At 41.9% G+C, this 13,551-nt stretch overlaps 1 protein-coding gene across 1 annotated transcript in view; it reads left to right on the top strand.

The window, feature by feature from the left end:
* The first annotated feature begins 1,850 nt into the window (after positions 1-1,850).
* Positions 1,851-13,551, top strand: part of C7H3orf20 (chromosome 7 C3orf20 homolog) — a 50,117-nt gene continuing 38,416 nt past the window's right edge. Inside the window, exons 1-6 of the mRNA XM_048857724.2 lie at positions 1,851-2,289; positions 3,167-3,277; positions 4,027-4,149; positions 5,143-5,245; positions 6,871-7,062; positions 11,997-12,149. Of these exons, the coding sequence (XP_048713681.2) occupies positions 1,851-2,289; positions 3,167-3,277; positions 4,027-4,149; positions 5,143-5,245; positions 6,871-7,062; positions 11,997-12,149 (1,121 nt within the window). The remainder of the gene's footprint in view (positions 2,290-3,166; positions 3,278-4,026; positions 4,150-5,142; positions 5,246-6,870; positions 7,063-11,996; positions 12,150-13,551) is intronic.

Genomic DNA, 13,551 nt, shown 5'->3' with positions numbered 1-13,551 from the left:
CTAAATGTAATTGATCTTCCACACTGAGGTACTTGCAACTATATTTAGAATAAAAGGGCTACCACTCTGGAAAGTTTAAAATATCTTTAGTTGCATGATGGTAGCCTGGTCTAGACAGGAGACCAGACTTGTGCTCTGCCACTAACTCACTCAATGGCTTGATTTGTGGCACAGATGTACTTTGCAATAGCCACCTTTATAAAATCACTAATTAATTAATGGGAAAGTGCAAGGTGATGGTGACCTTATAATCAGTTGCATTTTAGTCTCTTGAAACCTAGTCTTTGCCCTGGACTCTGCTGTTATCAAAGTGGTAAGGTAGGCATGTTCATGCTGAAGAGGTGTGCTCACCCTTGCTTCTTAATGGCCTAAAGTCTTTATCTCCTCCTCCTCTTCTGTTATTCTTAGCCTCCTTGCCCACTTCTGTATCTGTAATTCACTCTCCAGGACCCATACCGTTCTCAGCATCTTTGCTGGGGCTGCCAACAAGAGTACCTCACTGTGGGAGCCGATTCTGTGAGGTGCATACCTGTGCAGCAGGACCTACAGCAGCCATCTTACTTCCTATACCACCAAAAGCTGTCAGAAGGTAATAACTTTGAAAAACAGGCCTAAAAATAAATAAATGATATTCAATGCATCAGATAGTTTAGCACCCAAGTGTGCACCCAATATTTCAAATGCCAGTACTATGACTACACACAAGTATTTGTGCATGCAATTAGCTAATTAAATACACTTGTGCGTGAAACAGCTATATGTTGGTATAGCAGCTGTCTATGCAAATTAGGGACACAGCTGTGCATGCATTTTGCACCTACAGTTGCATACCTCAACTTTATGAAATCAAACCCTATTTTTCAATTGATCTAAATATGCACACACAGATCAGGCATCAAATACATAGTACTGGCCAAACAAATACTCATATACTCAATTAAGAGAACCTGGTGTAGCCTCATGTATACAGAACAGGGGTTGTCAAAATCATCTGTAGAAGTGGTCTGTATGTTTATGACAAGCACTGCGGTTTGACAGCCTCTGAGAGTTGGTACCACAAGTGATATGTATTCAGAAAATGGTTTTTATATCTCATATACACTTAAATTCCCTTTGCTGTTTCAGCTGCATATGATATTCTCTTTCACTTTGTCCTTCAGCTGAGACATGGCACTAGATTCTGTTCTCATTAATACTAATGTAAGTCAAACTGATTTATCTAAGATACTTGTAGCATGCAAAACATTAATTTTTAGATGCCAAATCCAGAGTAGCTCCAGTGTATCAGGATTTGGCCCACTGTCCATAAATTTGAATACATTAATTTTAAAAAGTCAAAATGAGACAAGTACATTGCAATTATAGATATCTTTTATTATCTTTCACCTTTCTACCCTTTGTTCTCTCCCATGCTTTACCCCATCCCTCATTTTGATGTTTCCAGCTTAAATTGTATACTCATGCACACCAGGGCATGCTTGAAACAACAAGAAAACAGTCTGAAATTCCTGTGTGGTATTGCTGTGTGCTGTTAAATAACTGCCACGTTCCAGCAGAGGTGGCTTCATTTCAATACTGGGGGAAGCAATCCATTTGTACATCAGTTTAGTTAGTTTGCAAAGCTAATCCACTTCACAGTCCACCCGGATCAATTAATACCTTAGACTGTAAACTATTATTATTATTCAAATGTAACCATTACTAGCACTTTTTACTATTATTCCAGTGAAACATATTCCTTTTGGTCACCTTGTCTGCAGCATAGGCCTATGATGGAAGATAGATTTTGTTTCATCATCTGTTTTCCCATAGATCACATCAAATGAAATACCCACAAGTGAAATAGCTACATGGGTGATATGAGTGCCAAAAGGAGTGATGCCAAGTTGTATGAAAAGTTTAAAGTGGCAGCACCGGAAATGCTGGCTCAAATCATCCAGCTGCTTGCATTGTGCCATAAAATGAACATCCATGTGCCACGAGGGGTCAAGAACCTCTTCGAGTTCACATGGGAGGAGCTAACAGTAACGACAGAAAGGAAAGCCATCACTGGAGAATACTGTCCTGTGGTCTATTTAGTCCCCACCATGGAATCATCTTTCTCTAGCACGACCTACAAGAGCCATACGGGGACGAAATCTATCCCCAAAAGCACAATGCCAGAGCCCAGCTATCTGTCTCCTTCAGCAGAAAATCAACAAATACTCCTCAAGTTCCAGCAAAGGTCAGTCCACCTGCTGAGCGAACTCCTCAAGCTGAAGATGAAGGTGATGATTGATTCTGTTACTGGTAAGGACACCTGAGTAATGTAATTACGTAAGTTTTCTTTCGCTACACCGACAGAACACCACAATAGAACCTGCCCCTGGCCTGGGACACTGTGCTAGAATCTTTATGGTAACCCCTTGCTCCCATTAACCATGTTGAAATATGACTGTAGCAAGTGTGCCTGTGACCCTAGCATGGAGAGGCCCTTAGATAGTCATTCAACCCAGTTATCTCTACATCTGTTCAATGCCTTTGAGCAGATATGGCAATTCAGGTAACTTCCTACATAGTTGTCAGTCATAGAGCTTAAGGCCAGACGGGACCCACAGATCATCTAATCTGACCTCCTGCACATCAGACCACTACCCACACCTAGTTACTCTTGCACTGAGCCCAATCTCCTGGATTAGACTGAAGTCTTATAGCCCTCTGGAGAGTAAACTATTGTGTGCCACAGGCAGAGAATGGGAGGGAGCTAGGTGCATCAATGCCTGAGGCCCCTGCAATGGCAGAGAACCGATGTGGTGAGTGTGCCCAGATGAGCCTAGTAAGCAACCCCCCCATCCAGCATGCTAGAGGAAGGTGAAACCCCCACTCTCCAAGGTTCCTGCCAATCTGACCTGGGGGAAACTTCATTCCCACTCCCTAAAATGGTGATCCCAAGCACGTGAGCAAGACCCAACAGCTAAGCATCTGAGAGAGACCATTCTCTGTACTGCCTCAGTTAAACTGATCTGATATGTCAAACTTTTCAAATGACACCATCAGCTCTGGAGGAGACAGCATATTAACACTTCTATGTACTTGTTATCTTAGGGAGAAACTGATTTATTGATAGAAGATGGCATTAACAGGGAGAGACCTCTAATTTTTTTCTACATGATTTTTTTTCCCTCAGGATGTAGTTCCGATGAGGTTACCAGAAAGTTTTTGGAGGCAGGTCAGCTGCTATGTCCCAAGAACCAGGAGGAGGCAACTGAATTAATGGCACAAGCACCCAAAAAAAGAGGTGGGGGTAGAAAACAGTATCCATGTTTTTGAAGGCTGTGATACAATTGTATCCTTCTTATGGAAAATAAAATAAATAAACTTAATAGTTTGCCTGTATAAGTGGGCCTTTTCTTACAAGGATCTCAAAAGCCCAAAAGGGCTTTACACATGCTAATGAATTCTCACAATACTCCATGAAGGTATCCATTTTACAGAGAAGGGGGCCTGAGGCACTGAGATATTACCTGACAGAAAATTAATGGCAGAGCTTGGGAAAGAACCCAGGATTCCTCAGTTCTAGCGCTCTCCTCTGTCCACAATAAATAGATTTCCCACCTCTTTAGTACTCTTCACTGTACTAAATTCATTATTATTAAGGGCTCCAAACAAGTGTGGGATGCTACTGTACTAAGTTGTGAACAAAGAAGAGCTCCCAGGCTACATAGACAAGACAAACAAAGGGCATGGAGAAGAAATTATAATCATAACCCCATTTTACAGATGAGGCAAAGAGAGATTGAGTGACTTGCCCAAGGTCATGCAAAAGGCTATGAAAAGTAGGGAATTGAGCCCAGATCTCCTGAGTCCCAGTCCAGTGCTTTAATCCCAGGAACATCTTTCCTCTCTTCCTCTGGCCCCAGGTTTATAAACCAGGCTGACAAGACTTGTGACACAACTGAGGCGTTTGTCTTTATTTCCATAGCTATTTTCATTTGAAAGTTCTTGGTTGGTTTTAACTTCTAAACCCCAGTTTCTGCTTAATCCCAGTGTCAGCCAGCACCTGCAAGCCCATCCCTATTTCCTCCACCATCCAACTAATACACCAAGTCTCTGTGTCCTGCCTCACCTTCTCACTCGCTTCAAAGGAAAACAAACTACCAAAGGCCCCAGGTAAGTGTGATTCCTAGGGAACGCCTCACCCTCACCGTGAATAGCAAGTGCTTTACCCTTAGCCAAAAGAAAGGCCCATATAGGAGTTTGTGACAGGCAGGGTGGGGGATCCCTCATCTACATAATTAATATCAGCGTCACTCCCAACTACACAGGCAAATATACCAGCAAACGATGGGAGATGCTAGACAGCCTGGGTGAAGTTTTGACTGAACTATCTATCTTAGTGTAGTAACGAGAGCCATATATGTACCTAAGTGCCTTACAATCTTTTTTAACACATTTATTTACCCACCCAATGCCCCTGTGAGATAGGTCAGTGCTATTCTCTCCATTTTACCGATGGAGAAGTAAGGCACAGAAAGGCTAAGTGACTTGTCCAAGCTCATACAGGAGATCTGTAGCAGAGCAAGTAACGGACCCCACATCTCCTGATTTCCCGGGTAGCATCCTAACTCCTGGATCATCTTTTCTCCCTGCCCCCAAACAAGCAATCTTCAGGATCTTTTTATTCAGATGAATGTAGAACTGTGTTCCATTTTGGTATTCTGCTTTTTTCCCTTCAAGGCTCCTTCCCGAAATCCCTTCTACTGTTCCCATGTGTGTGTTGCATATACTGACTTCTGCTTTATTCCATTACAGTTACAACTGCTCAGAAATTTCCTGATGAAAAAGGGGAGAATATTTTCATGAAAAATATCCCCATTTTTCAGGTGGCTTTAAAATTACAGTGGTTTGTAGATGTGATGGAGCAGGGTCTGAAAAGGGTACTATGGCTATTCAGAGACAAGCTATTGCTTCTTATTATTTTTTAGAGCGGAAATTAATATAACTTTCAGACAGGTACAACTTGTCCATGGTGAAAAGGGGGTTAATGTAATCTCAGCTCCCCCATCCCTTTGCACAGATAAGATTCTCAGGGCAAGGGCAATAAGAGGGACTGTTTAGGAGACTAGCTGCTTTTAGCCTTTGTCTTAACATTTACTTTTGCAGGTTCCTCTAAATTCAAACCTATGCAGGAAGTGATAAATGTTGACCATCAGCATGACCCGTGCCCTGAAGCCAGGCAGAAGCTCAGAGAAATGTGCCGACATATGTAAGCATCTCCAATGGCCAAGGCTAAAGCCTAAGGCATGGGTGGGAAAAAGACTCAAGTGGTGGGATAGAAACATAGAAAAGTCCATGCCAGATCAGATTTATGGTCAGTCTTGTTCAATATCATGTCTCCAGCAGTGGCCAGCAATAGATTTTTGATCAGAAGGCAACCCCATAAGGGACAATTATGGAATAATCTACCCACAAAAGTTTCTTCCTAATTCCTCTCAGTTAGTGGCTGGTTTACAATGAAGCATGAGGGCTCATATCTAGAAAAATGTTTTTGGCTGATAGGTTTCTCTTGTCTGATTAACTTCAGGTTTCAAGGAAATATGCATTTTAAAGAGTTGTGTTGTTTATCTGGCATAGAAATAAACACTCTGAGCACATCTGTATTGGCCATGAAGCTATAGGCCCTCCCTCCCAGGTAGCTGACTTGAATTGAAAGACTAGAATGCCAGCAAGGTTCTCTGGAAGATAACTTTTGACAACAATTTATGATAGATATATATATAACTAGTGCCTGTCATCCTGAGATACCCCAAAGTGCTTTAAAGACCACAGAGATTTCAGCCATCTCTGGAGCAGAACATAATATCCAATCTGCGTCCCACAACAGTGTCAGAGGAGGGGAAGCAAAAGGTTAGTTTTTAAATTGAAACTGCAGGGGGAATTTATGATGACACAATCTGTTATTACCCAAACTGGAATTTAATGAGGATGCTATGGTTTAGGCTCCTATTTGTGAGAAATGTTCCCTTTGATCTTTCCTGATCACAAGAAGATAGGATCTAAAAACAACTATTAGAAATGTAAAGAGGGGGAAATGATCAGTATTAGTAAATGGAAGGGGATGAACTCAGTAGGGGAATAGAATATTATCTTCAAGATGTATAGAGTATTACATCACTGGGGGGGTTAAAAAGAAAATAAAAACTCTAGCAAATAAAGTGCTATAAAAAGAAGAAGGAATGGGTGGCTCAGAGAATTGCTAGTGAGGAATGAACTTTTCACTGACAGGCTGGTAGTTGTTACCATCGGATGGCTAGTTGGTGACCAGTCTCACATCTGGTTCCCATTGGCTAGATATCCACATGACAGAAAATTGGCACTGAAGGATGCCCTTCGTGGTAGTCCCAATAGAGAGGCCAAGAACTGACTGAAAGAGCATCCCTCTCACTTCTAGAGATGTCCCCCCGACCCAGGTCAGGGATGAAGCACGTTAGCGAGTGGAGAGGCTCGGCAGTAGCTTGCACTGCATCTCATTGTGTGTTACTTGTTTTGTGGATGCATTTCTTTTCATCCAGTACCTTTCAGAAGCAGTAAACTCACTACTTTAAAACAGAGAGTGAGAGAGAGAAAAAAATTAATAAGATTCTCTAAAAAGAAAAGTGGGCAGGGCCCTTTCTTGACAAAGGTGTTCCCCCCTCCCCCCCCCCCCCCAAAAGCCTGACTTGTACAGTAGTAATCTCAAAATAAATGCAGAGGGCCAGACCCTCAGCTGGTATAAATTAATGAAATCAATAGAGCCACACCTGTTCATGCCAGCTGAGGGCCTCACCCCCTGGCCTCCTGAGTTTGGAATGTTTCAGAGACAGACAACTTCTTTATTCCTATTCACTTTAGAGAGGAAGAGAAGGCTGCAATGAAAGCAAAGGGCCATACCAAACCCCTAATAGTGCAAAACTATGCCACTGTGCTCGGGTCACCGTCCATCTCCTCTAGGAAAAGTGGGCAGCTGGTCCCACCGCCAACAGAACGCAAGCCTAAACCACCAAAGCTCTATTTTGCCTTTCCTGATGGGACAGCATTTATTTTGTATCCTTCTATTGAAACCAAGGGAATAGGGTGGTTTATAACAGGATTTACAGGGAGATGCTTCTTCTGTGCCACTCCACAGCCATAAACTGGTCACGCAATATCAGGCCCTAGATTAACATAGGCTCCCCCGATACTAATCCCCCTGAACCACATAGTAGCGACACAAGTACCATTGCCTTTCCTTGGTGAAATATCAAAATGTACAGAACATGGCACAAAGAAAGAGTTGCTGAGGGAGCCAGGCTTTCGGGTTAGTTCCCTACAGATGTCCAAAGAGGAACAAAATATTGTAGATAGTTACTGAATGCTCATTCTAAGGAGAAATCAACCCCTGGTATATCCTAGGGGAAAATAGTGCTCATCCATGAGTTAGATATTTTTTGGTGAGGGACTGGGAGGGGAGGATTTATAGTGGCAAGATTAATAGACGCTAAGGTTGACTGCCTTCCAATGTGTCTTGAAGCGAAAGGAGAACAGTGCTTTTTCATGGGCTAAGAGAAAATTCAGACTGGAAAGTGATCAGATTTAGTTAGACACACACGTACACATTCCTGCCTATAACACACCCTTGTACCACATAACAACCCAGGATAACATAGTTGAGAGAGAAGATGAGTTCTCCAGGTGCTTTGAGGCTCAGTGGATTCCTGGAGACTACTTTGATCTGATTTCCTGTGAGCACCCAATGACCGATTAACCTTTCCTATTCCCTCAATTGAAACTAACTTTTTCCCCCTGCATTTGTTCCTACTTGCATTTGTCTTGATCCTAGAGATCAGAGAGCCAGCCAATGGGTTCTAACAAAAGGTGTGCTCAAGCCACACTGAAACAAAAAGTGGAAGCATTGTCTATAAAAGCATTGTATAGTATTTGCTTTGGTTCTCACCTGACTGCTGGATGAAGTCCTGCATTTAGAACCTAATCTCACGCTGATTGAAGTCAGTGGGAATGGAGAAGGTCATTGGCTTTTGCCATGTGAACATAAGATCGGCTAGACTAGGTCAGACCAATGATCCATCTAGCCCAGTACCCTGTCTTCCGACAGTGGCCAATGCCAGGTGCTTCAGAAGGAATGAACAGAACGGGTAATCATCAAGTGATCCATCCCCTGTCGCCCATCTGGTCCTTACATGAACCATTGCTAGGGATGGGTGAACACCAAAAGACTCAAAGGTTTGGTTTACCAAGCACTAAGAAACTCGGATTACTCAGCCAAACCTCACCTAAGGCATCCAGACATCATTGGCCTGCCAAACTGTGATGTGAATCTCATGGGAGCAGGTGATTTCTAGGGCTTTTTCCTGGGCTGGAAAGACCATAAGAAAAGCCCCTTTTGCGACATTTACAATGGTCACACTTAAAATGTTTCTATTCATTTGAAAGATTTTACTGGCCAGAGAGAGATTTCTATTATAACTGGTAGACTCTCTCTCAAATTGGTAGTGCAACCAATGTTAGTGCTCAGCTGCCAGGATGATTAGGGTGATGTATACATTTAGGTTAGATAGATGGAATAGATTAAGTTAGATTTTGTCCCTTTTGCTTCTGGTCCCAATTATGATCAGGAAGTTCAAAGACACGGAAGTTATTATTATTCATACGGTAGTAGCACCTGGGAGCCCCAGGCATGGAGCTGGACCCCTTTGTGCTAGGTGCTGTACAAACACAGAACAAAAAGATGGTCCCTGCCCGAAAGTGCTAACAATCTAAGCATGCGCTTTTGTACGTTTAGAAATGTAACCAAGCTGTTTTGAATCCCCAGATAATTCCAGTTCAGGTTCAAAGATCACACCAAGTTTTGGATCCATTTTTCGTGCTACCCGGGCAAGTTTTCCCAATGCTAATTGTAGGCCAGTGATTTTCACTGAAAACCCCTTTGCCTAGCATAGCTGGAAACGTTGGCATTCAGCTGTCATTCGTAATTAATAACCCCGTCCATCCCCCAAAAGACCCTGAAATTGTTGGGAATAGTGGGGAGACATGCAGCATCTTTCCCAGCATAATTAAATTTTCATAAATTAAACTTTCAGTTCCAGTCCTTCAGGAGGTTCACAGACTGTTAAAAGGCAAGGGGGGGACAAGGGTGCTGTCTAAACTACTCTTGACTCCTTCCCTCCATCTCTCAGGCAATTTCTGCCCACTACCTTTCTCCAAAGGAGCTCCATTGCAGTTCAATTTGTGGTTGTTTCACAAGAGCTCATGTTCAGTTTGACCTTTTGACTGAACTGGGAATTAAGAATTTAAAGCAGCTAGTCAAAAAATTCGTATCATTTCTCTAGTTTAAATGAATCCATTCATCACATTTTATCCAGTCTCTGCTTTCTAATACCTTTCTAATATAAATGCTTTCTAATATAAAACACAAAGGGCTCATTTGGCGACATTCTTCCTTTTTTTATTCTGTTTCTAGCTCCTCACTTTGGTTAATAGAATCAATTGCTGCAGTGTCGGTTGTGACGATGTCAGTGAATTAAGCCCTTAAAGAACTGGCGCTCGAGTGAGAGACAGACCCTGTGCTCAGTCAGACAATCTTTATTCAGCTGTCTGTAATTCAACCTAATCTCTAATAGTTTAGCAAAATGCACATATCATCAATACTAAGGATGGAAAGGCGTTTTGGAAGTATTTGCAACCAGGATCGGGTGTTTGCCACTATGCCAAGATGCTATATAATGGGAGTAATTGGTAGCACAGCAGTAACTTTGTAGCTGATAGTTATTTCTAGACGGAGGAATTGCTCTTATGTTTTTCTACACACAAATACCCACCCACTTACCTTTCAGGCTGAGTGACTTATTTTAGCATCAGAAAAGCATCAAGAAAGAACAAAAGTAAAGTTTCCATGGTGTATGTGTGTATGTCACCCTCTTTGTGATAGTCTGCAGCAGAACTGGTTGGAAAATGATTTTTTAAAACACATCCACAATTTTCATTAACATTTTTAAAAAATCATTCTTGTCAAAATGGTCATTCCAAAATTTTGACTTTTTTGAAAAGCTTAACCCCCCAAATTTTTTGGCAAACATGCTGTCAAACACCCAAAAATGTTCAGGTCCAAAAACATGTAGATTTTTGACTGGAAATTTTCAGGTGTTTTGTTTTCTGATGAAAAATCAACCATTTTCAAGGAGACAGACACTGCACAAATTTTCACATTGTCAAATTTTTTGTCGAAAAATAGTTTTGACCAAAGATCTTCATCTAGCTCTCATCTGCCTCAACCATGAGAACACAATGGCTACTGTCTCTACACATAAACACGGTCCTTAGAAATTTGAAGTACATGAGAAAAGGCATTACAGCTTCCTAACTACAGACACCACATTATTATTATTATTATTATTTATTTTAGTAATCTATACTGGTGCTGTTCATCAGTAAAGCTGCCAATTGCAAAAGACATTTTAACAAATGCCTTGCTTCCTAAGAAAATTTCCTTGTTCCTTGATATTACAAAAGTTTGATCAAACTGTCAGGGTTCCTTCCCCACTCTGAACTCTAGGGTGCAGATGTGGGGATCCGCATGAAAGACCCCAAAGCTTATTCTTACCAGCTTAGGTTAAAAACTTCCCCAAGGTACAAACTTTGCCTTGTCCTTGAACAGTATGCTGCCTCCACCAAGCATTTTAAACAAAGAACAGGGAAAGAGACCACTTGGAGATGTCTTCCCCCCAAAATATCCTCCCAAGCCGCACACCCCCTTTCCTGGGGAGGCTTGAGAATAGTATCCTAACCAATTGGTTACACAATCATCAAAGACCCAAACCCCTGGATCTTGGAACAATGGAAAAATAAGTCAGGTTCTTAAAAGAAGGGTTTTATTAAAAGAACGGTAAAAATCATCTCTGTAAAATCAGGATGGAAAATACTTTACAGGGTATTTAGATTCAAAACACAGAGGATCCCCCTCTGGGCAAAACCTTAAAGTTAGAGAAAACAGGAATAAACCTCCCTCTTAACACAGGGAAAATTCACATAAAACAAAAGATAAACTAATCTGCCTTGCCTGGCTTACCTATACTGGTTGCAATATTGGAGACTTGGATTAGGATGGGTTGGAGAAGATGGATTTCTCTCTGGCCTCTCTCAGTCCCAAGAGAGAACTACCACTTAAAAAGCACAAAACAAAAGCCTTCCTCCCCACCCCCACCCAAGATTTGAAAGTATCTTGTCCCCTTATTGGTCCTTTGGGTCAGGTGCCAGCCAGGTTAGCTGAGCTTCTTAACCTTTACAGGTAACAGGATGTTGCCTCTGGCCAGGAGGGATTTTAAAGCACTGTATACAGAAAGGTGGTTACCCTTCCCTTTATATTTATGACATAGCCAAAAATCATAGATCTTGTACTGTGCCCTGAATATTGTCAAACTCTGGTTCTAGTAGCCATGTGAATGGAGCTGGTTCCAGAGATGTAGGACAAAGGTATTCCCTTAGAGGCTATTCTGTGGTACAGAACTTATGCTTCTGCCAGGGTACTGTTAGATACTGTGAGTTTCAGGAAATGGGGCTAGTGTGATGGTGGTGGAGGAAGGGAACAAAACAAATATGGTTGCCTTGGGAGGCCAAAAATGTCTTGGGCACTGTGAGGTCCAAATGCAAGAACTGGAGTTGGTGCTTCTTCTAATGTGGCAAGATGCAGTTGGACAGAGCATCCCAGAAGGTCTCTTATATGTAAGTAAAAAGAAAAGGAGGACTTGTGGCACCTTAGAGACTAACACATTTATTAGAGCATAAGCTTTTGTGAGCTACAGCTCACTTCATCGGATGCATGCCAATGAAGTGAGCTGTAGCTCACAAAAGCTTATGCTCTAATAAATTTGTTAATCTCGAAGGTGCCACAAGTCCTCCTTTTCTTTCTGCGGACACAGACTAACACGGCTGCTACTCTGAGACCTTATATGTAAGTGTTGACAGTACTTGACAGTATGTATAAGTTACCCAACAGGAAATATTGCTGCTTGCCAGTTCCCCATGTGCTGTGTGGGAAAAACAATCACCCTTCTCTTTAATAATGCTCCAAGTCTAGCTCTTCTGGCCTCTTTTATAGCTGACTACCAGGCATGTGTGCATTATTCCTTCAAAGCCAGGTGAGTGGATTTTAACCTACTTCTATAGTGTAGATAATTCATGGGGTAGGGGGGAGGGGCAAAGTACTGATGCCCGTTTTCCAGAGCTGTTGAGCAGCTCCCATTAAATCCTGGGAAATGTGGGAATTCAACACCTCTGAAAATCAGGCCGGGGGATCTAATATAAGTGATTGACTGAGTCCCCAACAACCGGAAATGGTGGCTTATTGTACTGGTGTAGATGGTGGTGGAAACAGTGGACGGAGCAGTACATGATACAGTGTCATGTATCAAAAGCAGACTGAAAGAAACAATAACCATAGCTCTAAAACAGAAGAGCACATGTTGTGAGAGAGCTTAAAATATTTGCAGCTAACATTATAACCCGTGCATTACATAAAGCCTATTGATACCTAGTGCATGCAATGACTTTCTATTACAGGTGCAACCCTGTCAGAACACAGAGCTGACACATTGCAACCCTAGGGGTTTGAAATCATCCAGAGGGGTGGTGTCAATGGGGCAAGGGGGAGAAATCTTTCTAAACGGTAACATTTAATTTCTAAGGTATGAGGACTTGCCAGTGCTCTTGGATTATGGTTTTTCATACTTTATTATTGTCTATTTATTTGTATTCCCATAGCACCTAGCAGCCCCAGACTTGGATCCAGACCCCCTTCTCTATTGTATCAAACAGATGCTGCTTGTCTTTACTTTCAAGGCCCTTGCAGGCCTTTCCCAATCTTTTGCTTTGGACATTCATTAGGCAATGTTGCCATATCAGTTCAAGAAGAGGTGTGCAAGGACATTTTAATGAATTAGTAGGTGGGGTTTTTGTTGTGTTCTCATCAGTTTAGGCCTGAATCCTGCAAACACTTAGGCACCCAAGTAACCTTATGCACGTGTGCAACAATCCCATTGACAACTCATGCATAAATTTACTCATGCGCTCAAGTGTTTGCAAGACTGGGTTCTTGGTAATTCTGTATTGCTTCCATTTGGGTTGTGCATAAGACTCTAGGCTCCTGGAGTGCTTTTCCAGCTAAGGACACCAGCATACTTTACAAATATTACCTAAGCAAGTCTCTGAACCCTGTGAGGTAGACATTATCATCTCTATTTTACAGATGGGTAGACTGAAGGCACAGAGAAGTTAAAAGATTCACATTGCTAATTGATAATGAACAAAGGAACACAACCCAGAGGTCTCAACTCCAATCAAATGGTTCCTTCTCATTAATAATAACTGAATATACTATAAAAAGAAAAGGAGGACTTGTGGCACCTTAGAGACTAACCAATTTATTTGAGCATGAGCTTTCGTGAGCTACGGCTCACTTCATCGGATGCATACCGTGGAAACTGCACGGTATGCATCTGATGAAGTGAGCTGTAGCTCACGAAAGCTCATGCTCAAATAAAT

The sequence above is a fragment of the Caretta caretta genome, chromosome 7, assembly GCF_965140235.1.
Source record: "Caretta caretta isolate rCarCar2 chromosome 7, rCarCar1.hap1, whole genome shotgun sequence".
NCBI lineage: Eukaryota > Metazoa > Chordata > Testudines > Cheloniidae > Caretta > Caretta caretta.
This window is presented reverse-complemented; position numbering and strand designations above follow the sequence as displayed.